Genomic DNA, 26,542 nt, shown 5'->3' with positions numbered 1-26,542 from the left:
ATTGCTTCCTTCAGATTGTTCTTATGCGCTAGTGTTACCATGAGGCAAAGGTAGACGCCCGATTATCTTACATTAGTGTTACTATCAGGCAAAGGTACACGCCCGATTATCTTACATTAGTGTTACTATCAGGCAAAGGTAGACGCCCGATCATCTTACATTAGTGTTACCATCAGGCAAAGGTAGACGCCCGATCATCTTACATTAGTGTTACCATGAGGCAAAGGTAGACGCCCGATCATCTTACATTAGTGTTACCATCAGGCAAAGGTAGACGCCCGATCATCTTACATTAGTGTTACCATGAGGCAAAGGTAGACGCCCGATCATCTTACATTTGTGTTACTATCAGGCAAAGGTAGACGCCCGATTGTCTTACATTAGTGTTACCATGAGGCAAAGGTAGACGCCCGATCATCTTACATTAGTGTTACCATCAGGCAAAGGTAGACGCCCGATCATCTTACATTTGTGTTAGACCCGTGAAGGTCCCGGGGTAGAATAGGCCTTCAGCAACCCATGCTTGCCATAAAAGGCGACTCAGCTTGTCGTAAGAGGCGACTAACGGGATCGGGTGGTCAGGCTCGCTGACTTGGTTGACGCGTGTCTTCGGTTCCCAATTGCGCAGATCGATGCTCATGTTGTTGATCACTGGATTGTCTGGTCCAGACTCGATTATTTACAGACCGCCGCCATATAGCTGTAATATTGCTGAGTGCGGCGTAAAACTAAACTCACTCACTCACTACATTAGTGTCACTATCAGGCAAAGGTAGACGCTCGGTCTTTCATTAGTGTTACTATCAGGCAAAGGTAGACGCCCGATCATCTTACATTAGTGTTACCATGAGGCAAAGGTAGACGCCCGATTGTCTTACTTTAGTGTTACTATCAGGCAAAGGTAGACGCCCGATTGTCTTACTTTAGTGTTACCATCAGGCAAAGGTAGACGCCCGATCATCTTACATTAGTGTTACCATCAGGCAAAGGTAGACGCCCGATCATCTTACATTAGTGTTACCATCAGGCAAAGGTAGACGCCCGATCATCTTACATTAGTGTTACCATCAGGCAAAGGTAGACGCCCGATCATCTTACATTAGTGTTACCATCAGGCAAAGGTAGACGCCCGATCATCTTACATTAGTGTTACCATCAGGCAAAGGTAGACGCCCGATCATCTTACATTAGTGTTACCATCAGGCAAAGGTAGACGCTCGGTCTTACATTAGTGTTACTATCAGGCAAAGGTAGACGCTCGGTCTTTCATTAGTGTTACTATCAGGCAAAGGTAGACGCCCGATCATCTTACATTAGTGTTACCATGAGGCAAAAGTAGACGCCCGATCATCTTACATTAGTGTTACCATCAGGCAAAGGTAGACGCCCGATCATCTTACATTAGTGTTACCATCAGGCAAAGGTAGACGCCCGATTATCTTACAATAGTGTTACTATCAGGCAAAGGTAGACGCTCGGTCTTACATTAGTGTTACCATGAGGCAAAGGTAGACGCCCGATTATCTTACATTAGTGTTACTATCAGGCAAAGGTAGACGCTCGGTCTTACATTAGTGTTACCCTCAGGCAAAGGTAGACGCCCGATCGTCTTACATTAGTGTTACCATCAGGCAAAGGTAGATGCCCAATCATCTTGCATTAGTGTTACCGTCAGGCAAAGGTAGACGCCCGATCATCTTACATTAGTGTTACCATCAGGCAAAGGTAGACGCCTGATCATCTTACATGTTGGTACCTGTAGCCAGGGGACTGATTGTGGATGTGACTTTGGTTTGGGGGGCCAAAAAATCTGATGGTGATTAAATCAGTGAAAAGAATGGGCAGGTATATTTTTGGATTGATTCGAACATCATGTTTTACTGCAGCTGGACGAAACAAGCGTTATCATTTGGATAACACCATTTACACTAGCCTGCGTGTCTCTGGTACCATCAGACCCACCATGAGCAATCTCAAACCTCACTTGCAGCATTTTCTCACTTCCTGTAACGTGGGTAAGGCGAAAGGGATATTTCAGCCTACAATCCTGTCATTAAGTTCTTGCAGGTGGAACGTATGGAGCTCAAATATCCATTTAAATTCAAGAGATCTTCTATTTTTTGGTAGTTGTCTCAGAGTCCAGATTGTCTTTGAGTTGGGTTATGATTTGGAATTGTAGGTCATTTTTGACATGATGTTCTGAATTGAGGTGAAGTGCGATAGGTTTGTTCCGCTTGTACGTGATATCAGCATGGTGTTCTGTTAATCGGATTCTGAAACATCTTTTGGTTTCACCTACATATTGTTTCTTTTAGCGTTTACAAGTGAGGAGGTATACTACATTGCGGGATTGGCAAATGTAGGTTCATGTTTTGAAGGCCTTTTAGGTGATGGAACTGGTGAGAGTGTCACTGTTGCTTAGTATTTTGCAGATTTTGCATTTCACTCTGTCACATGTATCGTCGATGAAATTGACTGTCTGTCCACTGATTTGAGGTAGTTGTCTGGGATAGGTTAAAGTGGCTTTGAATAAGTGATCCTTTAGAGTTTTATTTTTGCTTTAAGCGGCAATATGCGGTGAGGGAAAAGCCGCTTAATAGGTGCCAGCTGACAATGGCATTGAGTTCCTTGTTCATGGGATTATAGTCACTAACTAGAACCATTCTGTTGTTTTTTCGTAGTTCCTTCGTAGGGGAGGATAAGAGAGACTTCTTGTCCTTTAAGTCGGACTTGGTTTTGTTTTGTTGTATATATTTCTTTGGATATCCTCGGTTTAGCTAGTAGTTGATGAGGTTGAGGCTATGTTTTCCATATTCCTCAGGAGTTGAACTGATGCGTTTCAATCAGAAATTGACTGAAAGGACCTTTCATTTTAATATGTCTAGGGTGACAAGATGTATGCAACAAGTACGAGTGTTGGTGGGTTTACGTGAGTGAACGCTAGAGTGTGGATGTCTTTATTGTATGAGACCCAGGTGTCAAGAAATGCGACTTCGTTTCATGAGAATTTAGCAGTGAATATAATGGTGCGATGTACGCCGTTGAGATAATCGAGAAATGATTGTAGGCGTGTTTGTCCTAGTGTTCATATCATAAAAATGTCATCAATGAACCTAAGATAGAGGTGAGGTTTGTTTGGGTATTGGGCTAAAAGTTTATTTTCTAGTTCGCCCATGAAGATGTTTGCATAGAAGGGCGCAAGTTCGGTGCACATTGCGGTGCCTCCGGTTTGAAGGTAGTGAGTGCCATTGAAAACGAAGTTATTTTTGTCTAGGACCGTTTTGAGCAGATGGAGGATGCCAGTGGGGGTGATTTGCCAGTCGGGTTTGAACCATCTAATCGCCTGGGCTACAGCTCGTAGGCCGTCACCATTGGGGTTGTTGGTATAGAGAGACCAGGTGACCAGGAGTATGTCAGGGTCATGGGGAAGGTTAGTGGATTCTAACTGTTGGATGAAGTGGGTGATGTCTCTCATGCAACTGTCATAATGTTTGACAAAAACCTTGATGTGTTTGTCTACTAGACTGCTGATTTTCTCAGTCAGAGTGTTGTTACCACTGAAGATAGGACGGGGTTAAGGCATTTGTGGATTTTGGGTATCTGATAGAATCTGCCCGATTGGCAGTGTTTGGGAAGGAGGCCCAGGAAAACTTTGTTGAAAATTTCGCCCTTTATGAAAAGGTTTGTGAGGTCTCTACTGATTTCTGCGCTGAATGATTCGGTAGGGTCATGGTCTAACTTGCAATAAAACTGAGTGTCGGCAATTTGACTTTTGGCTTCCAATATGTAGTCCTTAGTGTTTTGGATTACGACCGCCGAGCCCTTGTGGGCTTTTTAATGATGATTTCACTGTTGTTTTTAAGCCGTTCTGTGGCAGAGAATTTGTTGCGGGTGAGATTCCGGCTTCTGAATTAAGTGTCTTTGAGGTTAAACAAGTCATTGGTAAGCCTTAATGAACGATTCTAAGCTGTGGTCATTACTGTATGGTGGATACCAATTACTTTTAGCTCCAAATTTCCTGTCTAATTCAGTTTGTGTGTTAGTGTCCGAATCATGAAAATAACTCAGGCTTTTGTTACCATGTGTCAGTGTTGGGCAGAAAGTTAAGCCTTTGTTGAGTAGGCTTAATTCATCAAAGTTAAGGATTATCAATTAATCCTACTCAACAGAGGCTTAACTTTCTGCCCAACACCGACACGGTATCTGTTAAAGATTGATTTATTGTTTTGCCCATCTGTTACAGACTTATCTATTGTGTTGCCCATCTGTTACAGATGTGTCTATTATTTTACCTATCTGTTACAGATCCGTTCATAGTGTCTCTTGTTCAGGACATGATCAAGGAGTTAGCAGAAAATCCTGGATGTTCCGCAGCTCTAGAGCAGCGCCTGGTGCCCACACTTATCAGCATCCTCCGCAGTGCCACTGACACTGTGATGCCTGGACTAACAGCAGTAAGACACTACACTGGATGCAGATCAGTCTTCACATGACAGGTGTCACAGTAACTTGACCACTAGAAGGCCCTACATTGGACACAGCTCACATGCTCTTCATGTGACAGGTGGCAAAGTAGACTGACCACTGTAAGACACTACATTGGACACAGCTCACATGCTCTTCATGTGACAGGTGGCACAGTAGACTGACCACTGTAAGACCCTACATTGGACACAGCTCACATGCTCTTCATGCGACAGGTGGCACAGTAGACTGACTACTGTAAGACATTACATGGGACGTAGGTCACATGATCTTCACATGACACATGACACATTAGACTGGCCACTGTAAGTCACTACATACTATGATGCGTAACATAACAACTGAAGGGCAATGTACTGATGATGTTGTAGGTATCGCTGGACATGCTGACAACACTGGTGCGAGGAAGTCAGACACCGTTGTCCAGTGTGTTGATGACGGCGTTCCCGGCTGCTGTGGAGTGCACCCTCAAGACTGATGACAATGCATCCATGCAGGTGAATTGGTGAAGGCATCTTTCCAACGATACATAATTTTTCCTTATCCTTACTCGTATGTATTGTTTATCTCCCCTTTCTCTTGAGGTACAGTGGAAACCTGTCCTGTGTTCCCAAGAACAGTTTAGAACTAGTTGCAACTAAAGGGGCCTCTCCATCACATGCATGTCAGCAACCCACGTTCCTGCTGGCAGCTTGTCACTTTCTCCATTTTCACCCTCCTGGACGGTTGGGCGGATTCCTCTCCTCCTTATACAGGCTACAGCTTAGTTATTTCATTTCAGTTGCTTATGTCCTCTTCCTGGCAAAGGTAGTGGAACACCTGAAATCCCTTGAAGTTCCCTTCTAAAAGAAGCAGACGTAAAAATACACTCACCCACGAGTAGCCTCCCCTCCCGTGCACATGGTCAGCTGATCGGACATGATAGTCACTAGAGTTGTGACGATACGCCCATGCCACGATACAATACGTATCATGATACTGGTAGTCCGATACATACGATACGATATGTATCATGATATTTTGTCCTTGCACACCGAAAAATAAAAGTACTGGAAATAATGTGCTGTTATGTTATCAATTCAGGCAAGGTATTCTTCTCCCAAGAAAAATAAAACACGTCATCATGAAAGACATTTTATTAAAAATGTTTAGCGTGTGTCAGGTAAGTAGTGTTTTCTCAAGAAATGGAACAGCAGGGATCAACATTGGCACAACTGGCTTTTTTGCACAGATAACAAAATAAATTTGTGAAAATTATCTCAGTCGGAGCATGTCCATGGCAATATTTTCCACGAAAATCCAAATAGAAGGGGAGACGGTGTTTTCATAGACTGCTAAGTATGTAAGTATCGTGTTGAATCGATACACGACAATCGTATCGATGTATCATATCGTGCAGCTCTAGAATCGTGATAACTTGCGTATCGATTAATCGTCACAACTCTAATAATCACTGTCTCCTCATCGCCCGATGAGGGTGGCTGGGGTCCCACTTACGGCGATAACTTTTTCAACTATTTCGGTCATTTAACTAAATTTATGTCGTATTTGGTTTATGTATATGTATCACAATTTGTTAAATTTGTGATTATTGTGTGTTTATATAGCATGTATTTCGTCAACTCAGACTTAGTTTCAGTTGATGAAATCGTGTTTGCAGTGTAGATTATGTCTGTCAGCGGTTGACCTGCAGTTAGTTTGTCCGGCGTCTAAGCCCATATGTTCTTCCACTATTTGCTGTGAATTTGGCAGAAATTTATCTGATTCAGAATTTACTTAATAAATTTGTTTTGTCCACAGGCAACGTCGGCTTTCATTAGCCATGTCTAAATCAGATGATTTAGCTTTGGGTAACAATTTATTATTAAGTACTGAAATTCATTCCAGTTAGAGGTGTCTCTGGGGCAATGCCATAGGTCCAGCAACTCGTCCCCTAGACCACAGAAGAGAACTTCACTGGAGACGGGGTCGTCGCATCCTAAGAATTCTTAGTCTAGATCATCGTCGTCATCAAAGGTGAAGTCGTCCACAATGGAGTTGTCTTAGAATCAACATATTTCGTCGAAGAAGTCCTTCGGCAACAAGATCATTTCTCTTCAGGAACGACATATCTACAATGAGCCACTGTTGATTCTACCCAACGAGTAGAATGTCATCTGGCATAGACTACTTTCGTCATCACCTAGATCTGCCCTGACTGCATTGTCACCGCTCCGGAACCCTTATGAGAGTTGTCAGACAACGCAGACTTCATCAGCAGCCTCGGTCATTGTAGCAGAGAACTCTACGAGTCAGCCGTCATTACACTCAACACAGCCGCTCAACGTGTCGAAAAGTGTTGTTTTGAAGAAGAACGAAGACTACAATCTTCAACTATGTCAACTGCTGCTCTGTGTGAGCACTCAACTAGATTTGCACATTTGGAGAGAGATACACCCACATCGATTGAGTGCACTGGGTGCATTGTCAACAGTCTGAATCTCCAAATAAAAGCATGTCACATACCAGGAGTCTGCAACATCATGGCAGATGCCTTATCTCCTCCTTCTCGTCCATCACCAACAGATTGGATGCTGCATCGAGAGGCATTTCAACTAATCACAGATATTTGGATCACCGCAAATAGACATATTTGCAACAAGGTTCAACAAACAGACAACAGCCTTTGTGTCACTGGTACCTGATCCCTCAGTCTAAGCTACAGACGCTGTCAGTATCAGGTGGAAAGGACTAAACGCGACTAGACTTGCGTTTCCCCCTCCAGTGCTGCTACCAAAAAGTCATTTGGAAAATCAAACAGACGAAGGGGCTACAACTGATCTTGGTCGCGCCTTACTGACCAATGAGACATTGGTTTCCAACACTTGTAGAAGAGTTAGGACAGTTAGTGCTGCAATTACCAGACTGGAAGAATCTTCTTGTCCATCCTCACACAAAACAGGCGCAAACCATCTGCGTTCCAACTTCATATATGGACCATACTCGGCGAGAGCAGCAAAAGCAGTAACTTTAGCCTTACGGAAATCCACTCGCACCCTGTATGATGACAAGTGGAAACACTTTGGGGCAGATGCAAGGAGGAAAGGATTCACGGTGATGAAGGCGACACATCCTCAGATAGCAGATTATCTATGCCATCTACGTCATTCCAAAGGTCTGAAAGGCTCTACATTATCTACATACTTGACAGCTCTCAGCTCAGTTGTCACCATGGAAATGGGGACCAAGCTGACTAAAGTACCCGAGCTACTCACATTACTACGCTCCTTCAAGCTGGAAGATCAACAACGCAGATTAGAGCCCCAGCGTGGGATCTAAATGTTGTACATCTCACAAGTGATGCGATTGAGCCGCTCAACTAGACGTCACTTGAACGGCTAACTCAGAAGACAATGTTTTTACTTGCCTTGGCTACAGTTGCATGAATGTCAGAAATTCCCTCTCTAGACTTCAATCTAACAAGGTTTGATGCAAGTCACCAAGAGACAGCTCATCTGGGTCTGCAATGGGATTTTATTTAAAAAAATCAACTGCCAGGCTAACCGGACAGACAGTTCTGCATACCATCCTTGTCTTCAATCCTTGGACCTCATGATACGCAAGACTTATCATTATGTCCAGTCAGAACATTGAAGATATACATTGCACATACCAAGTTGAGATGACACCGTTTCAAGTGCCTGTTCATCCCTATGTCTAGTGAGACACCTACGGAAGTATTCTGCAAGACTCTCTCAGTGTGAATCAGAGCTGTTACACTGACAGTCTACACAGCAGCATCATTGGAACCTCCACTTGACGTTCAGTTGCATCCGACACTAGCAGCATGCTAGTTATATTGGATATCATCACGTTCCAGTCAACGAAGCCTTCTGCAGAAGACAAGTTCGACTGGATGTGATCCCCATCCCAGAGTCTACAATGAATATTAGAAGGACAGGACCGAATTGCCTGATGATCCGCTGTTTCCATCGGATTCTGTAAGCAATTAAGCACGAGTCAGGATATGGAAAAAGAAGTAATTTTCTGAATAAAATTGATATTTTATACTTATCCTGACTCATGGCGAAAGCCCTCCCTGCTGCCCCTCACAGACATGCTGAATTCTCATATTCTCATGTCAGGCGATTGTATTAGGAGAGAGTGGTTATCATGGCCAATCAGCTGACCATGTGCGCATGTGCTGACCTTCTTTTAGAAGGGAACTTCAAGAGATATCAAGTGTTCCACTACCATCGCAGGGAGGAGGACATAAGCAATTAAGCATGAGTCAGGATAAGTATGAAATATCAATTTTATTCAGAAAATGACATGTCTGTATATTTATTCCATATCCTTTATACATCATGACCATGGCTTATGAGAGTGATTAAGTAATTAAAATGTTTTGACTTTGTCAGATTGGTGTTCACACATGAAAATGCTTTATGTGCAAATACATCAGTTTATGATCCTCCTGTGTGCTCTTCAAGTCGTATCAATTCATTTGTTCACGTCTTGACATCGTTCATTTCTTAGTGCAAACACACCAACTGACATTCAGTTTTCTTAATTTCGTACTTTGAAGTTTACACATACGTTTTTTACTGATATCTACATGGTCAGTGTTTACAGTGATTTGTGTAATGCCATTCTGTTCAACACCATGTTGCAGCGATGTTTATGTACTTGGTAATATTTTTACACATGTATCCCAACCCTTTAGGAAATAAGAGGGGAAAAAGTTCTAACTATCACCAAGACTCATTCAGGGTGGAAAATTTGTTTTGCTTTCGTATCCTTATTGCTTCTGTTCATAGCCACCATCCTGAGTTACACATTTCTCCCATCATTTCTTGACCTTGCACAGACAACCAACCCTCCATTTCTTGAATGACCCTATTCGTGTCATCAAAACGATGTCCATGATGTGAGTTCTTCGTCTGTATCATTCAAATAGATCCAACATTCGTTTCACCAATACCTATGAGGCACCAGTTCTGGATCCCCAATGACCACAAACCTCCTCTGTAATTCTTCGGAGCCATGTCATCGCCAAGAATTCTGTACAGAGATGGGCAGTCACTCTCTCAGTGTATGACTACTTATTCATCTACACCCCAGACAAGGACCTGGATCAGGCCAAAGCCCTTGGTCCTCTCCCTTAGTTCATGAATGTACCTCCTGTGCCTTCACTACCGGTGACTTGTTATCTCATGGACTTTCTCAAGTCGTCACCACTTATGGCCAAGGAAATTGAGAAATGGACAAGGCGTGATCCTGTTTTGTCTTGGGTACACTGACTTACTCAGCATGCTTGGCCAGCTTTAACGAGGACTGACACGTATTTCTGACCTTATTCACAGACGTGATATTGTGGCGATCCCATGTGGTCGTTTCAGAACCAGGACAAAGTTGTATACTGAATCTACTACATGAGGATCATCCAGGCATAGTCAAGATGAGGATGCTTGCAAGGAACTGGTGGCTACAGTCTACCTTTGCAACCCTTGGTGTCCCAAAAATAATTGTGTCAGACGACAGGACCTGCTTCGTGAGTGCAGAATTCCAAAATTTCATGCAAAGAAATAGAATCAGGCAGGTTTTCACCCCCACCGTATCATCTGGGCTCCAAAGGGCTCGTGGAGATGTCTGTCCAAACTCTGAAGGAGGGACTGAAGAAAGTGGAGGGTGTCAGTGCAGAGTCGAAAGTCCCATGATTTCTGTTCAGATATTGTTCCCTACCCCATTCAGCTACAGGAAAATCCTCGACAGAACCTATGTTTGGGAGAAGAGTGAGAACATGCCTAGACTCTCTACACCCAGATGGTTCAGTTACAGTCATTAAAGCACAAACCACTCATAAAACCTACAGACACCCACACCACAACAGAAGACCATCCTAGTAGGTGAGTGGGTCTTTGCTGCCAGGAACGGGTCAGAGATGGATTCCAGGTAGTGTTAGTGAAACATGAGTTCTGTGGCACTGCGAGGAGACTTGATTCCAATTTCAAGAGCTTTCAAATAAGGGACTCTCAACAATTATTGATTATGTCAACAGACAGTCACATGCATTCCACGTCTTCTAAATTCAGGTGCCAGCTTTTATGGAATGAAAATGCATGATGGGAGATAGGAGCAGTCCCGGCGCATGTCCGCCATGTTTGTATCTTACGATAATAAACCTTGGAATCAAGCTCTCATACATGCGTTGTGATCCGTCACAGTGAGACTGTTATTAATACTGTCTTTAAGTTAGAAGTTTCCACTTCACGATATGGAAGTCTTCAACAAAGCATCAGAGATCGATGAAGACTATTCTCGTATGAATGACTCCAAATATTACAGTAGAGGACATCACACTGGCTCAACTAGATACTTCAAGATGAACCTTCTATGGATTAGCTAAGTCCTTGGCGATCAATGAAGTTATTTTTATCACCTTGAGCAACCTTCAATCAAGTGATATTGGAAGATGGTGGGTGTGGCGTAACCACACTTTAGAGCTTTAAATCATCATTTGAATCTCAACAGCTGTGACGGCCCATGCATGGAGGCTATCATGCATGGAGTCTATCATGCATTTAATTTTTCTTTCTTTTACATCCTCACACAAGGCAAGTTCATGCCAGCCCTGAAAGCTTCCAGTTACATGTATGGAGCGTATTAAGAACAGCCTTACCAGAAGAGGATATACATCTTAGCTGGTAGATGTTCTACCAGCAATCTTTACTGTGACAAGTGGCTTCAATCAGTTTTCCTGTTGGAAAGGGTTCTCCGCAATATCTGCTGAAGTATCTAGAACTACAATCTCCTTCTGGCTAAGAGCCGTGATTACGGGGAGAAAGGACACTCTACATCTGCTGAAGTATCTAGAACTGCAATCTCCTTCTGGCTTAGAGCCGTGATTACGGGAAGAAAGGACACTCTACATCTGCTGAAGTATCTAGAACTACAATCTCCTTCTGGCTGAGAGCCGTGATTACGGGAAGAAAGGACACTCTACATCTGCTGAAGTATCTAGAACTACAATCTCCTTCTGGCTGAGAGCACTGATTATGGGAAGAAAGGACACTCTACATCTGCTGAAGTATCTAGAACTGCAATCTCCTGGCTGAGAGCCATGATTACGGGAAGAAAGGACACTCTACATCTGCTGAAGTATCTAGAACTACAATCTCCTGTCTGAGAGCCGTGATTACAGGAAGAAAGGACACTCTACATCTGCTGAAGTATCTAGAACTACAATCTCCTTCTGGCTGAGAGCACTGATTACGGGAAGAAAGGACACTCTACATCTGCTGAGGTATCTAGAACTACAATCTCCTTCTGGCTGAGAGCACTGATTACGGGAAGAAAGAACACTCTACATCTGCTGAAGTATCTAGAACTACAATCTCCTTCTTGCTGAGAGCACTGATTACGGGAAGAAAGAACACTCTACATCTGCTGAAGTATCTAGAACTACAATCTTCTTGCTGAGAGCAGTGATTACGGGAAGAAAGAACACTCTACATCTGCTGAAGTATCTAGAACTACAGTCTTCTTGCTGAGAGCACTGATTACGGGAAGAAAGAACACTCTACATCTGCTGAAGTATCTAGAACTACAATCTTCTTGCTGAGAGCACTGATTACGGGAAGAAAGAACACTCTACATCTGCTGAAGTATCTAGAACTACAATCTTCTTGCTGAGAGCACTGATTACGGGAAGAAAGAACACTCTACATCTGCTGAAGTATCTAGAACTACAATCTTCTTGCTGAGAGCACTGATTACGGGAAGAAAGAACACTCTACATCTGCTGAAGTATCTAGAACTACAATCTTCTTGCTGAGAGCACTGATTACGGGAAGAAAGAACACTCTACATCTGCTGAAGTATCTAGAACTACAATCTTCTTGCTGAGAGCACTGATTACGGGAAGAAAGAACACTCTACATCTGCTGAAGTATCTAGAACTACAGTCTTCTTGCTGAGAGCAGTGATTACGGGAAGAAAGAACACTCTACATCTGCTGAAGTATCTAGAACTACAGTCTTCTTGCTGAGAGCACTGATTACGGGAAGAAAGAACACTCTACATCTGCTGAAGTATCTAGAACTACAATCTTCTTGCTGAGAGCACTGATTACGGGAAGAAAGAAAACTCTACATCTGCTGAAGTATCTAGAACTACAATCTTCTTGCTGAGAGCACTGATTTCAGGAACATAAAAGGCAGCAGGACTGGATCCACCTAGAGCCTCCAATCCTCAGAAGCTATTCTTCGGAATATAAGACAGAGATTTCCACTACCCCTTGGGAGAAATGGCAGATAAGCAATAAGTATGAGTGAGGATAAGTATAGAATAATTCCCCCCTAAAAATACACTATTGTTTTGTTAACGTGTCTTACCTAAGTCTTACCCAGGCGGACTGATGAATTCCTACTGAACATCATATATTTTGGGTGTCAATATCTCTTATCCTTTATGAAATTACTTCCACATTCACTCTGACACGTTTCTTTTCAGAGTGGTGGTGAGTGTCTTCGTGCATTCTCATCAAAGGCACTGGACCAAGTGACAGCATGGCAGGATGAGCAGGGTGAGTAGAGTTCTTTCACCTGACCATTCACCTCACCTGGCTGTGTAGCTATCTATGTAGGGACATTCTCCTCACCTGGCTGTGTAGCTATCTATGTAGGGACATTCACCTCACCTGGCTGTGTAGCTATCTATGTAGGGACATTCTCCTCACCTGGCTGTGTAGCTATCTATGTAGGGACATTCACCTCACCTGGCTGTGTAGCTATCTATGTAGGGACATTCACCTCACCTGGCTGTGTAGCTATCTATGTAGGGACATTCTCCTCACCTGGCTGTGTAGCTATCTATGTAGGGACATTCACCTCACCTGGCTGTGTAGCTATCTATGTAGGGACATTCTCCTCACCTGGCTGTGTAGCTATCTATGTAGGGACATTCACCTCACCTGGCTGTGTAGCTATCTATGTAGGGACATTCACCTCACCTGGCTGTGTAGCTATCTATGTAGGGACATTCTCCTCACCTGGCTGTGTAGCTATCTATGTAGGGACATTCACCTCACCTGGCTGTGTAGCTATCTATGTAGGGACATTCACCTCACCTGGCTGTGTAGCTATCTATGTAGGGACATTCTCCTCACCTGGCTGTGTAGCTATCTATGTAGGGACATTCACCTCACCTGGCTGTGTAGCTATCTATGTAGGGACATTCTCCTCACCTGGCTGTGTAGCTATCTATGTAGGGACATTCACCTCACCTGGCCATGTATTTATGTAGAGACATTCAACTCACCTGGCCATGTATTTATGTAGGGACATTCAACTCACCTGGCCATGTATTTATGTAGGGACATTCACCTCACCTGGCCATGTATTTATGTAGGGACATTGACCTCACCTGGCCATGTATTTATGTAGGGACATTCTCCTCACCTGGCCATGTATTTGTGTAGGGACATTGACCTCGCCTGGCCATGTATTTGTGTAGGGACATTCTCCTCACCTGGCCATGTATTTATGTAGGGACATTCAACTCACCTGGCCATGTATATATGTAGAGACATTCAACTCACCTGGCCATGTATTTATGTAGGGACATTCTCCTCACCTGGCCATGTATTTATGTAGGGACATTCACCTCACCTGGCCATGTATTTATGTAGGGACATTCACCTCACCTGTTCATGTCATACAGGTGAATAGAGGCTGTTCATGTCATTTAGGTGAATAGACGCTGTTCATGCCATGCAGGTGAATAGATGCTGTTCATGTCATGCAGGTGAATAGAGGCTGTTCATGTCATTTAGGTGAATAGATGCTGCTCATGTCATGCAGGTGAATAGAGGCTGCTCATGCCATTTAGGTGAATAGATGCTGTTCATGCCATTTAGGTGAATAGATGCTGCTCATGTCATGCAGGTGAATAGATGCTGTTCATGTCATGCAGGTGAATAGATGCTGTTCATGTCATGCAGGTGAATAGATGCTGCTCATGTCATGCAGGTGAATAGATGCTGCTCATGTCATGCAGGTGAATAGATGCTATTCTTGCCATTCACCTCACCTGGCCATGTATTTATGCAGGGACATTGACCTCACCTGGCCATGTATTTATGTAGGGACATTGACCTCGCCTGGCCATGTATTTGTGTAGGGACATTCAACTCACCTGGCCATGTATTTATGTAGGGACATTGACCTCACCTGACCATGTATTTATGTAGGGACATTCTCCTCACCTGGCCATGTATTTGTGTAGGGTCATTGACCTCGCCTGGCCATGTATTTGTGTAGGGACATTCTCCTCACCTGGCCATGTATTTATGTAGAGACATTCAACTCACCTGGCCATGTATTTATGTAGGGACATTCAACTCACCTGGCCATGTATTTATGTAGGGACATTCACCTCACCTGGCCATGTATTTATGTAGGGACATTGACCTCACCTGGCCATGTATTTATGTAGGGACATTCTCCTCACCTGGCCATGTATTTGTGTAGGGACATTGACCTCGCCTGGCCATGTATTTGTGTAGGGACATTCAACTCACCTGGCCATGTATTTATGTAGAGACATTCTCCTCACCTGGCCATGTATTTATGTAGGGACATTCAACTCACCTGGCCATGTATTTATGTAGGGACATTCACCTCACCTGGCCATGTATTTATGTAGGGACATTCTCCTCACATGGCCATGAATTTATGTAGGGACATTCTCCTCACCTGGCCATGTATTTATGTAGAGACATTCACCTCACCTGGCCATGTATTTATGTAGGGACATTCACCTCACCTGGCCATGTATTTATGTAGGGACATTCACCTCACCTGGCCATGTAGCTTTGTATGGAATATTGCCAGGTTTCCCTTGTCAAGCCAGTGATGTTCAGGCAACTTTTTATGTTGCTGGATTTAGCCGACTGAGATATTCAACAACTAACAAAAACTGTCATTGTACATCATAAATCTGTTAAGTTAATGAAGAAAATATAATTCTAGTATTTTGTTGTAGGTAAAAATGGCTTGTACTACATTGTGCAAGTGATTTCGAAACTTCTTGACCCGAAGACTTCTGAGCACACAGCTGCCTTTGTAGGCCGCCTTGTCTCGGTGGTGATCAGCAAGGTTGGGACGCAGCTGGGAGAGAACCTTGACCTGATGTTGAGGGCAGTCCTCAGCAAGATGCAACAGGCAGAGACTCTCAGTGTCATGCAGGTGAATAGATGCTGCTTATGTCATGCAGGTGAATAGAGACTGTTCATGCCATTTAGGTGAATAGATGCTGTTCATATCATGCAGGTGAATAGAGGCTGTTTATGTCATGCAGGTGAATAGAGGCTGTTCATGTCATGCAGGTGAATAGAGGCTGTTCATATCATGCAGGTGAATAGAGGCTGTTCATGTCATTTAGCTGAATAGATGCTGCTCATGTCATGCAGGTGAATAGATGCTGTTCATGCCATTTAGGTGAATAGAGGCTGTTCATGACATTTAGGCAAATAGATGCTGGTCATGTCATGCAGGTGAATAGAGGCTGTTCATGCCATTTAGGTGAATAGATGCTGTTCATGCCATTTAGGTGAATAGATGCTGTTCATGTCATTTAGGTGAATAGAGGCTGTTCATGTCATGCAGGTGAATAGAGGCTGTTCATGCCATTTAGGTGAATAGAGGCTGTTCATGCCATTTAGGTGAATAGATGCTGCTCATGTCATGCACGTGAATAGAGGCTGTTCATGTCATTTAGGTGAATAGATGCTGTTCATGCCATTTAGGTGAATAGAGGCTGTTCATGCCATTTAGGTGAATAGATGCTGCTCATGTCATGCAGGTGAATAGAGGCTGTTCATGTCATGCAGGTGAATAGATGCTGTTCATGCCATTTAGGTTAATAGATGCTGCTCATGTCATGCAGGTGAATAGATGCTGCTCATGTCATGCAGGTGAATAGAGGCTGTTCATGCCATTTAGGTGAATAGATGCTGCTCATTTCATTTAGGTGAATAGATGCTGCTCATGCCATTTAGGTGAATAGATGCTGTTCATGCCATTTAGGTGAATAGAGGCTGTTCATGTCATGCAGGTGAATAGGTACTGTTCATGTCATGCAGGTGAATAGAGGCTGTTCATGCCATTTAGGTGAATAGATGCTGCTCATGTCATGCAGGTGAATAGAGACTGTTCATGTCATGCAGGTGAATAGAGGCTGCTCATGCCATTTAGGTGAATAGAGGCTGTTCATGCCATTTAGGTGAATAGAGGCTGTTCATGCCATTTAGGTGAATAGAGGCTGTTCATGCCATTTAGGTGAATAGATGCTGCTCATGTCATGCAGGTGAATAGAGGCTGTTCATGTCATGCAGGTGAATAGAGGCTGTTCATGTCATTTAGGTGAATAGATGCTGCTCATGCCATTTAGGTGAATAGAGGCAGTTCATGTCATTAAGGTGAATAGATGCTGTTCATGTCATGCAGGTGAATAGAGGCTGCTCATGTCATGCAGGTGAATAGAGGCAGTTCATGTCATTTAGGTGAATAGAGGCAGTGTGTCATGCAGGTGAATAGAGGCAGTGTGTCATGCAGGTTGGTAGAGGCAGTGTGTTATGCAGGTGAGTGGGGGCAGTGTGTCATCCCTGGTGAATAGATGCTGCTCATGTCATTCAGGTGTGTAGACACTGCTCATGTCAAGCAGGTGAGTAGAGGCAGTGTGTTATGCAGGTGAGTAGAGGTGGTGTGTCATGCAGGTGAAAAGTACCAGTTCGTCATGCAGGTGAATAGAGGCAGTGTGTAACGCAAGTGTTCTTGCCTCCTCCCACAGAGTCTGGTCATGGTTTTCGCCCACCTGATCCACACACAGATGGAAGCTGTCCTTGACTTTCTGACCAGTGTCCCAAGTCCTACTGGCCGACCAGCACTTGAGTTTGTCATGTCTGAGTGGTGCTCCAGACAGCATCTGTTCTATGGCAGCTATGAAAGGAAAGTCAGGTATGTTGATGTACTATTTATTGCATGTTGATGTACTATCAATTCTGTCCAGTATGGAGTGGACCTCCTTGTGTCACAGTCTGTCTAATGTGGGTGCAAGGATCGAGATGAGTAGAATCAAAGGTCTGGACAATGAAGGTTCTTTACGATCTTGCTAAGACGCCCAAATACAGGGATGCACATCTACAGTGTTGCATCCAGGCCGCGCGATAGCGGGATTTCCTCTCCACCCCACCCTCCCAATAATGTACACCTCCTGCAAAAAGAAAAATCGATGTGCGACCTGTCGCGCAATATTGCAATATAAGTGACTATGTACCTATCATATTTAATTGTGTCAGCTCACGCACTTACATGATGTCTGGGTGTCTTGGACGCATTCATATATTGCAAATCAAAATCATCTTTAATACATACATAAACAAGACTGTGAATCATGTTTAATTCTTCCGTGTGGTAAACCAAACCGGTTTCATCATTCGCTATCTTTTCATTACAGATTCCCAAAGCGATTTCTTCACATATTCTGTTTTCGGTTTTGCATACATTAATGTACGGTATAATCTGTAAGTTTTCTTCAGCCAATCACGTTATTCATATTAAGTATTTGTAACCACTCATCTCTCTCCGTAGCCACATGAAGATGGCTTGCCGGAATGACACGAGAAGTTGTGGCGGCGTTCATAGTTTCTTTAGCTTGACGATTGCTCACCACCTCGTGTCAAACTAAAAATAGCCTGGCACACCAAGGGTATACTTCAGATTGGGATAACAGCATAAACAATACACCAAAGGTGCTGTCACATAATCCTTAGTATTAATTATATATATTTTACATTGATAGACCTGGAGTAAACAATGCTAAATCATATTCTCTTGATAAAGGTATCAATTCCAGATGCATTCTTTTCCCAATCACTGCATTAGATTCCATATCACTGACAGATTGTGGGGGGTACATGTGCACAACTGATTGCCGTTTCCAGCTCAGTATAAGAGGCAAATACACACTTTGACTTTAATCCTTGCTACAGACGTCTACAGCATCTTTTTTGTCCTAAAAATTAGGCTTATTAAGTGTAACATCAGTATATGTATAGGTATGTAGAAAGTCTCACTGTTGTTTCATCCAATGCTATCGCTTCTTATTCATTGTAAGCTAATATGGGCAATTTCATTGGCTGATACATGGAGCTGTCAAGTTATATATATAGTCTGGTTCATAATTATTGAGAATTTTTCTTCTTACTTTGAGCTATCCTAACACCTCAACTGATTCACTGATACTTAAAACTAAGTAATGGTATAAGGGAGGTAACTCATCTTGGCCTACTGAGTATAGTACAATTAGAGTTACCTCCCCTGAATTTGTAGCAGACGTCATTTTCCTCAGCACTGTCAACAATGTCTGCTGAAGATAAAAGAAGGTTGATTTTTGAGTTGTGTAATCAAGGAATTGATGATGTAAATACACTGGCAGAGAGAACAGGAACTCCTCTTTCTACTGTGTATAGGATTAGGAAGAATTTTAAAGAGTGAAAGGATTTTGGGCATCAGAAAGGAGCAGGGAGACCCAGAAAATTGGACTTCTCAGATCGCGTCCGGCTGGGAATTTTAGCGTCTAAAAAGCAAAGGGCAAGCATCTCCAACATCAGGTATGAAATGATAGAAAGGGGATCAACAGTTGTATCAAAATCTACAGTTAGAAGAAATTTGATTGATCTTGGATGGGAGAAAAAGACTGGAATTCTTTCTCCTCTCATGAAACAAGAACATAAAGACAGGCGTGTTGAGTGGTGTTTGGCACATGAAAACTTTGACTGGGAAAATGTGATTTTTACTGATGAAAGCTCAATATGGGTATATCCCAATAATGTGAAAATATTGACAAAGTCTGCGTCAGCACCGTTGTATCGACGACCTAAATACTGCCCAAAGTTTCATGTATGGGGAGGGATATCCTTATTAGGAACAACCCCACTGTGTGTGTTTGAGGGAAATCTGACAAGTCAACGCTACACTAACATATTAGATAATTTTCTGCTTCCAAGTGCACATGTGTTTTATGGAAATGACTGGATTTTGCAGCAAGATAATGATCCTAAACACACCGCAAAACATGCCAAGCAGTGGTTTCAGGAGAAAAATGTGACTGCATTACCATTTCCTGCATATAGTCCTGACTTAAATCCCATTGAGAACATTTGGGGGATGATGAAGGAATGTGTGAATCAAAAGGGGTTGACAAAAACTGAAGACATGAAGAGAGAAGTGGTCCGATACTGGGACAGCATAACTCACGAGACACTAACCTCTCTGATAGGAAGTATGCCTACCCGTCTTAGACTGTGCCGTGAAGCTCAAGGAGACTTGATAAAATATTAAATTGTTACCTACACAACATGAAAAGGTCAGTTCACTTTCACAATACATTCAATTTTATCTGATTTGTTCTCGTTTAATAATATGAAATGCTTTAGCTATTCTCAATAATTTTGAACCATACTGTATGTATTGTTTTGAATTACATGATAAAGAAGCAACGTATGTTTAGTTAGAACAGGGATACTCTATAACAGGGATTGGTCACTCGCTTGCTTTCCTTACCATTTGTACTAATTAACGTGTGCCTCGTCATGCTCCACTGCACACGTCGACTTGGTTTGTTCTCAGCGCAAATCGGCTGCGCTTAACAGTATTTCAACCAGTTTACTGTCGGAAACTATCGGCATCTCCCGGAGTAATACTCGGTAAATTGGAGTAGGCTCCCCTGAATGTTGTCACAACAAGCTGGTTACACTTCCTGTCGCCGAATGATGCATGTGTGGATTAATGAGAGGACTTGAGAATGTGTTTACACATTGCCTTGTTCAAAGACTCTCTGTTTATGTGACAATTTTGATACAGCATTCGAAACGATCGCCAGCCCAGAGGCCCAGCGTCGGTTGTTAATGTATCAGGCCAACAGTTTCAGTTATCTGCAGGCCCATGTGGTCTTCTGTCAATTAGATCTCATTTCTTTTCAACTAGCATCGTGCCCATAATTTGTATTAATGTTCAGGAATTATCCTTGATCCCTCATGTTAGGATAACTTCCAGTTTCACTTCATAGTATTATATATTCAGTGCCGCATAGGAATGTCAGCAGTCTATAACTAATGTAAACTTCTCTGTGCTCCATACACTTCACTAATGGATTTTGTAGGGACTGTGAAACTCTCTACAATGAAGACTATTTTGTTTTCATTGGTTTGATTTCAACAAAATGGGTATGCAGACTTTAAAGACTGCAAGTGGCAGCAAGCCCTGATGGCCAAATGGCAAACTAAAGGTTATTATGTTATTATATGTATGTGAAATGACCTGTTACACAATTAAAATGTCTCATTATGTTTCAGTGGTTTTCTGTTTGTGTGGAATGCTTAGGCTGCATAAAAATATGTTTCTCAGGCACATTCTTTTCAAAAGTGACGAGTAAGATTTTTAATTTTTGATAGACAAAATGTGACGAGGGAGGAACACATTTTTATTTCTTTTTCCTTCAGGAATACAGTTTGGAAAGTTAAGCACATGTTAATGAGTTGTAGATTCAGTCACTCTCATTCTTACAGACACTCAGTCTATAATGGACAAATGGACGGCCGTGGCAAAGTCGAAATTATTTTTTTTAAGAGGGCAGTTAATGAAGATGACCAGATGTCTTCCTGCATGTGCGCAATTGCATGGATACTGACAGAATGTCAACTGACACAGTCACTCCCCCCTAAAAAAACAGAAAGTTTAAAACCATCACAAAGCGTTAAAAAGTCCTTTGCAGTTTTGTCAAATATCAACAATAGTTTCAGAACTAAAACATTCAAGCATCAAAGGCATCCATGGCAGATTAGAACAGATCAGATATGTCATACCTCACACTTTCACCAGATAGAATATTCCCCTCAATACTTAGAGGTGTATTTGAAAGAAATGAATTTTAGGACGACTAAACACATTCAAACATTGGCTTGTAGTAATGAGTGATCAGATCAGATCAACGATATGTCATATTTTTCACACACATGAAATACTTGTGAATGTATACACCCTACCAATTATTTTTTTAATTCATAAAATCATCACTATTACTTCCAAACACCTCTCACCAGATGGAACTTTTTTCCCTAACAGAAATTAAAGGTTTGTGTGAAAGAAGTTTTTTGAGCAATAACTAGAAACACTCAAAAAATGCTGTGTAGTATTTCAATGGCGGATCAGAACAGATCAGCGAGATGACACGTTTTTCACACACCTCAAATAAATACTAACAATATGTTTAGATTATCAAATTATAAATATTACCTGCAAACACCTTTCGGGTCATTGTATATTCCCCTCATAAATATTTAAGGTGCATGTGAAAGAGGTTTTGGAGCAATAACTAGAAACACTCAAAGTTATACTATTTCAATGGCGGATCAGAACAGATCCGCGAGATGGCACATTTTTCAACACCTCAAAAACACCCTACCGATTTTTTTTAAATTATAAAATTAGCACTATTACTTCCAAACACCTTTCACTAGATGGTATGTTCCCCTAATGGAAATTAAAGGTGTATGTGAATGAAGTTTTTGAAGCTGAAACAAAAGCACTCAAACAACGCCGTGCAATATTTCAATGGCGGATCGGATCAGGTCGGCGAGATGGCACATATTTCACACACCTCAAGTACGTCCTAACAATTTATTTTAGATTATGAAACTATCACTATTACCAGCAAACACCTTTCGCCTGATGGTAAATTCCCCTCATAAAAATTAAAGGTGTATGTGAAAGACGGTGTTGAGCAATATCTAGACACACTTCAAACAACGGCGTGTAGTATTTCAATGGCGCATCAGATCAGATCGGCGATCTGCCACATTTTTCACCCCCCCCAATTAAACCCCAACATGTTTTTAAGTCACAAAACTATCACTATTGCTTGCAGATACCTTTCAACTAAAGGTATAATTTCCTGCTAAAACATAAAGGAATGTGTGAAAGAAGCTTTTATTGACGAAACTCAGTCTATCTTCGCTGTGTACCGATAATTGAAGCCAGAGAGTTACAAGATGCCGACTTGAAACTTTACTACAAACATATTTTCTTATACTGACACTAATTACAAATATGTGACTAGAACTGAAATAACAGAACAGGTGACTTATGTTCTACGTGTAGGATCCGAGTTGTCACAACACTCAGCGAATGTAATCAGCTGTTGAAAATGAACCGAGCTCAATCTGTAATACTAAGCTGCCGCCATATTGTCTCCACTGGTCACGTGACAAAGCGAGACATACGTTCAGCGGTTTTTCGAGGAGTTTCCACTCCCCTCTCTATATAGGCTCCCTGGTTAGAAGAAGTTCACAAACATGACTGACAGTAGGAAAACCAACAAACTTTGTGACTTGGGAAAACGAACAACGAAACGACATCTTAAAATTGGCTCAGAAGTTCAACAATATTGCGCCAAATCTATTAGCAGTGACGATGCTGTTAGACTTACTGGGAATGAAACCAAATGCGAACGTGTGACTGCTGATACAATTACTACAGAACCAGCAAGTCTGAATAATACTGAACATGAAAACAGCACAGAGATGGACATTTCTACAGTGAAGAAACATTTCAAGATTCGTGGAAGAAAATGTACACGTGGTTGGACACAGACAGCAAAGGAGGCATGATAGGTACGTCATGCATGCACATTGTTAAAAAAATCCATTTACAAGCAGACAGGTGGATGAGTGTCTGCAACTCACTAAATACTATCTACAGATCTTGTATATAAATACTATCTACAGATCTTGTATGTATATACTATCTACAGATCTTGTATGTATATACCATCTACAGATCTTTTGTGTGTGTGTGTGTGTGTGTGTGTGTGTGTGTGTGTGTGTGTGTGTGTGTGTGTGTGTGTGTGTGTGTGTGTGTGTGTGTGTGTGTGTGTGTGTGTGTGTGTGTGTGTGTGTGTGTGTGTGTGTGTGTGTGTGACTATCTACAGATCTTGTACAGTCATGCCCTGTTTTTATATACATATATATATACACACGCGATTACCAAGGACCTTGCGTGCCTCAACAAAGAAGTCGGCCGTCTTTGAAGCGTGAGAAGATTAATTACCTCTGAGTAGCAAGGTGATATTGAGTTAAGTTTGAGGCGTGTCAATTTGTGGGTCACTATAATTAATTAATGTGGATGATCAAGAAAGCCTGGACAGCTGTGAGCGAAAAGACAATTGCTAACTGCTTTCGTCATGTGGATATTATCCAATCATGTGAGGACCCACAAGAAGACATAGCCGTATCGGAACTTCGCGATGTGCTACGATCCTGTGCACAAGTTGCAACTGTGACTGCTACTGCCGATGATCTTGTGAATGTCAATAGTGACGAACTGACCGACGAAAGTCCTCTCACTTTTCTATACAGCCAGTGCAAAAAGCTATGACCGATTTCTTTAAGTGAGCATAACTGCATGAGACATTGTATGCACTGATGTTTGTTTATATGTACCGTAATCAATAAAGATTGTGTCTGATGCCTACTATGTTTGTTTCTTTGTATGTTTCTTTGTACATATGGCCCGTGATTCAGATATCCGAAAAATCGCCTATCCGGACAATTTCAATAAAAACACGAGTGTTCAGATCAACTGGGCACGACTGTACATAAATACTATCTACAGATCTTGTATGTAAATACCATCTACAGATCTTGGAAATCACTGTGCAAATATTTCCAGTCACACAAGGCAGACAGTGGCAGAACAAAAGGTTTATTTGAGAACATAACGGATTACAAGTTTGTATGCTGCATGTATCTGATGATGGACATCACCCCATCTTTAGCTGCCCTTAATCTGACAGTGCAGAGGCAAGACCTTGATATATCATCTGTTCGGACAGCTATTGATGGTATCTTTTCTGCAGTGGACCAGGCATTGAGTAGTAACAGAAGCTTCCCTAAGAAGGATCTGAAGGTTGCCACTTCATTTCAAGTCCTAGGTCTGGGTTAGGGTTAGGGTTAGGGTTAGGTTAGGTAACCCTAACCCTAACCCTAAGAAGAATCTGAAGGTTGCCACTTCATTTCAAGTCCTAGGTCTGAGGCCACTATCATTCTTATCAGAGGAAGTATTACTGACATTTGGAAATGAACAACTGGATGTCCTGATTGAATGTTATGGTCAAGTCCAAACTGGAGCTGGTAGTGTCAACAAGGCACTGAGTGATACTGATGACACAAGGGCAGAATGGTCCTTAGTGAAACCCCTTGCTCTTGAGCAAAGATATCCAAGAGACAATCTTAATACATTGTGGAAGCTTGTTAAATCAAACCATGGAAGTCAGTTCCCCAACTTGTGAAACTTGCTAAGCATGGCTTGCTCATTCCTCTTCAGACTGCACACTGTGAGAGGGGCTTTAGTTGCCAGAATATTATCCACACAAACACTAGAAACATACTTAATCCAGACAAAGTGAATCAGTTAATGACAATCCAAACTGAGGGACCCAGCTCCAAGGAATTTCCTTTTGACACTGCTATTGCAGTTTGTGAAGTAAGAAAGAAAGACACATATTTCGAAAGTGTTAAGCCAAAAGGCAAGGAATTTCATGTGCAGAGTTAAGCATGCATGTGATGGAATCAGCATTGTAGTAAATACCTATCAGTAGTCAGTATGTGATCCCCCTTTTTGGTGTCAGGTCCCCCTCTTTTGTATCAGTTAAGAGGGATGTCCCCCTTAATCTCAAATTCCTAGATGCAACACTGATCAGACAATATCAACAAGCAGATATTGAATATATATATAGAATTTTGTTTTATTAAATGGTGGTAGTGTATCGAGAACTATACAGAAATATTATTATTATTTGGTTCTATATCACACGTGAAGGAAAATCCTGTCATTTATTTCAGCTCTGTGGCGCTGTGTAAACTACTGCAACATGCTGTGTCAACCAACGATCCTCGCTTGCAGAACATCACTGTCCGAGGCGAGCAGATAGTGCAGCAGAATGGAGGTGTGAGAACACGCTCCAAGAGTGTTTCAGGTGGGTTGGTCATTCTCTTCCATGAAGCCCTCTAGATGAGAGAGGGTGTGTTGCCGTAGTAACCCTGTTCATTCCACAGAATTGTCCCATATTGTATTTTTTGTATGGCCCTAATGCGATTTGTAGCGCTCTTTGTGCACTCCAGTAGTGGTCTAGTAACAAATACAATATGATTCACTGCTTGCATTACCTTCCTTCAAATATGTGATTGAGTACTTGCATTTTCGATAGTTAAGAACAATGTGCTGACTCATGCTATATTGTTTATCTCTTTCCCTGTCAAATGTTACATGGAAAGTTGAATCCCTTTGTTGTTCCCAAGCACAGTCAAAATTCACTCGCCCATCTTCAGCACCACTTTCCCCCAAAAAAACTGCCCACATGACCTGAGCCGTGCTGTCATCACGCTTTCCTTCATCGCCCAAGAACACAGATGGGCGGGTTCCAAGGTTCCAGAGTAAATATTATACACATTTATATGAATTTGCAATGTTTTTCCTTAACCTGACTTATGCTTATTTGCATATCTCCTCCTATTCGAAGACAGTGGAACAATTGAAATCCCTTAAAGTTCCCTTCTTTTGAAGTGGACGTACAATCACACTCACCCACAGGAAGGTTATGGCTCTCTGCGGCTGTTGTGTATTATTATATCGTACTTGCACAGTTGTTTGTTCTTCCAGTGTTCACTGTGAACTTGGTAAGAATTTTGTTGTATTTGTTTACTATTCAGGTATGTGCTAAAGATTTTTCCATAGGCTTTCTCAAGTCATGTCTGGCAGTTCGATTCTTAGTGTGTCTGGTAGCCATGTGCTAACGACTGCTGATGTTCAGGTTTATCGCCAGTCGTACCCCGGGGATGGTGTTGGGAAAACATGCAGCATGAAAGCATCCTAGTCCCAGAAGAGGTCGTTGTCAGAATTGATGTCATCTCAAGTTCAAGTCATTTACATCCTCCAAGACTAGTCTTCAACAACTAGAT

At 42.2% G+C, this 26,542-nt stretch overlaps 1 protein-coding gene across 1 annotated transcript in view; it reads left to right on the top strand.

Moving 5' to 3' along the window:
• LOC137295778 (importin-9-like) overlaps positions 1-26,542 on the top strand; it is a 125,145-nt gene that overhangs the window by 84,145 nt on the left and 14,458 nt on the right. Inside the window, exons 16-21 of the mRNA XM_067827320.1 lie at positions 4,306-4,454; positions 4,857-4,982; positions 12,979-13,051; positions 15,511-15,713; positions 17,317-17,483; positions 25,427-25,560. Of these exons, the coding sequence (XP_067683421.1) occupies positions 4,306-4,454; positions 4,857-4,982; positions 12,979-13,051; positions 15,511-15,713; positions 17,317-17,483; positions 25,427-25,560 (852 nt within the window). The remainder of the gene's footprint in view (positions 1-4,305; positions 4,455-4,856; positions 4,983-12,978; positions 13,052-15,510; positions 15,714-17,316; positions 17,484-25,426; positions 25,561-26,542) is intronic.

This window comes from Haliotis asinina, chromosome 9 (assembly GCF_037392515.1).
Source record: "Haliotis asinina isolate JCU_RB_2024 chromosome 9, JCU_Hal_asi_v2, whole genome shotgun sequence".
Taxonomy (NCBI): Eukaryota; Metazoa; Mollusca; class Gastropoda; order Lepetellida; family Haliotidae; genus Haliotis; species Haliotis asinina.
This window is presented reverse-complemented; position numbering and strand designations above follow the sequence as displayed.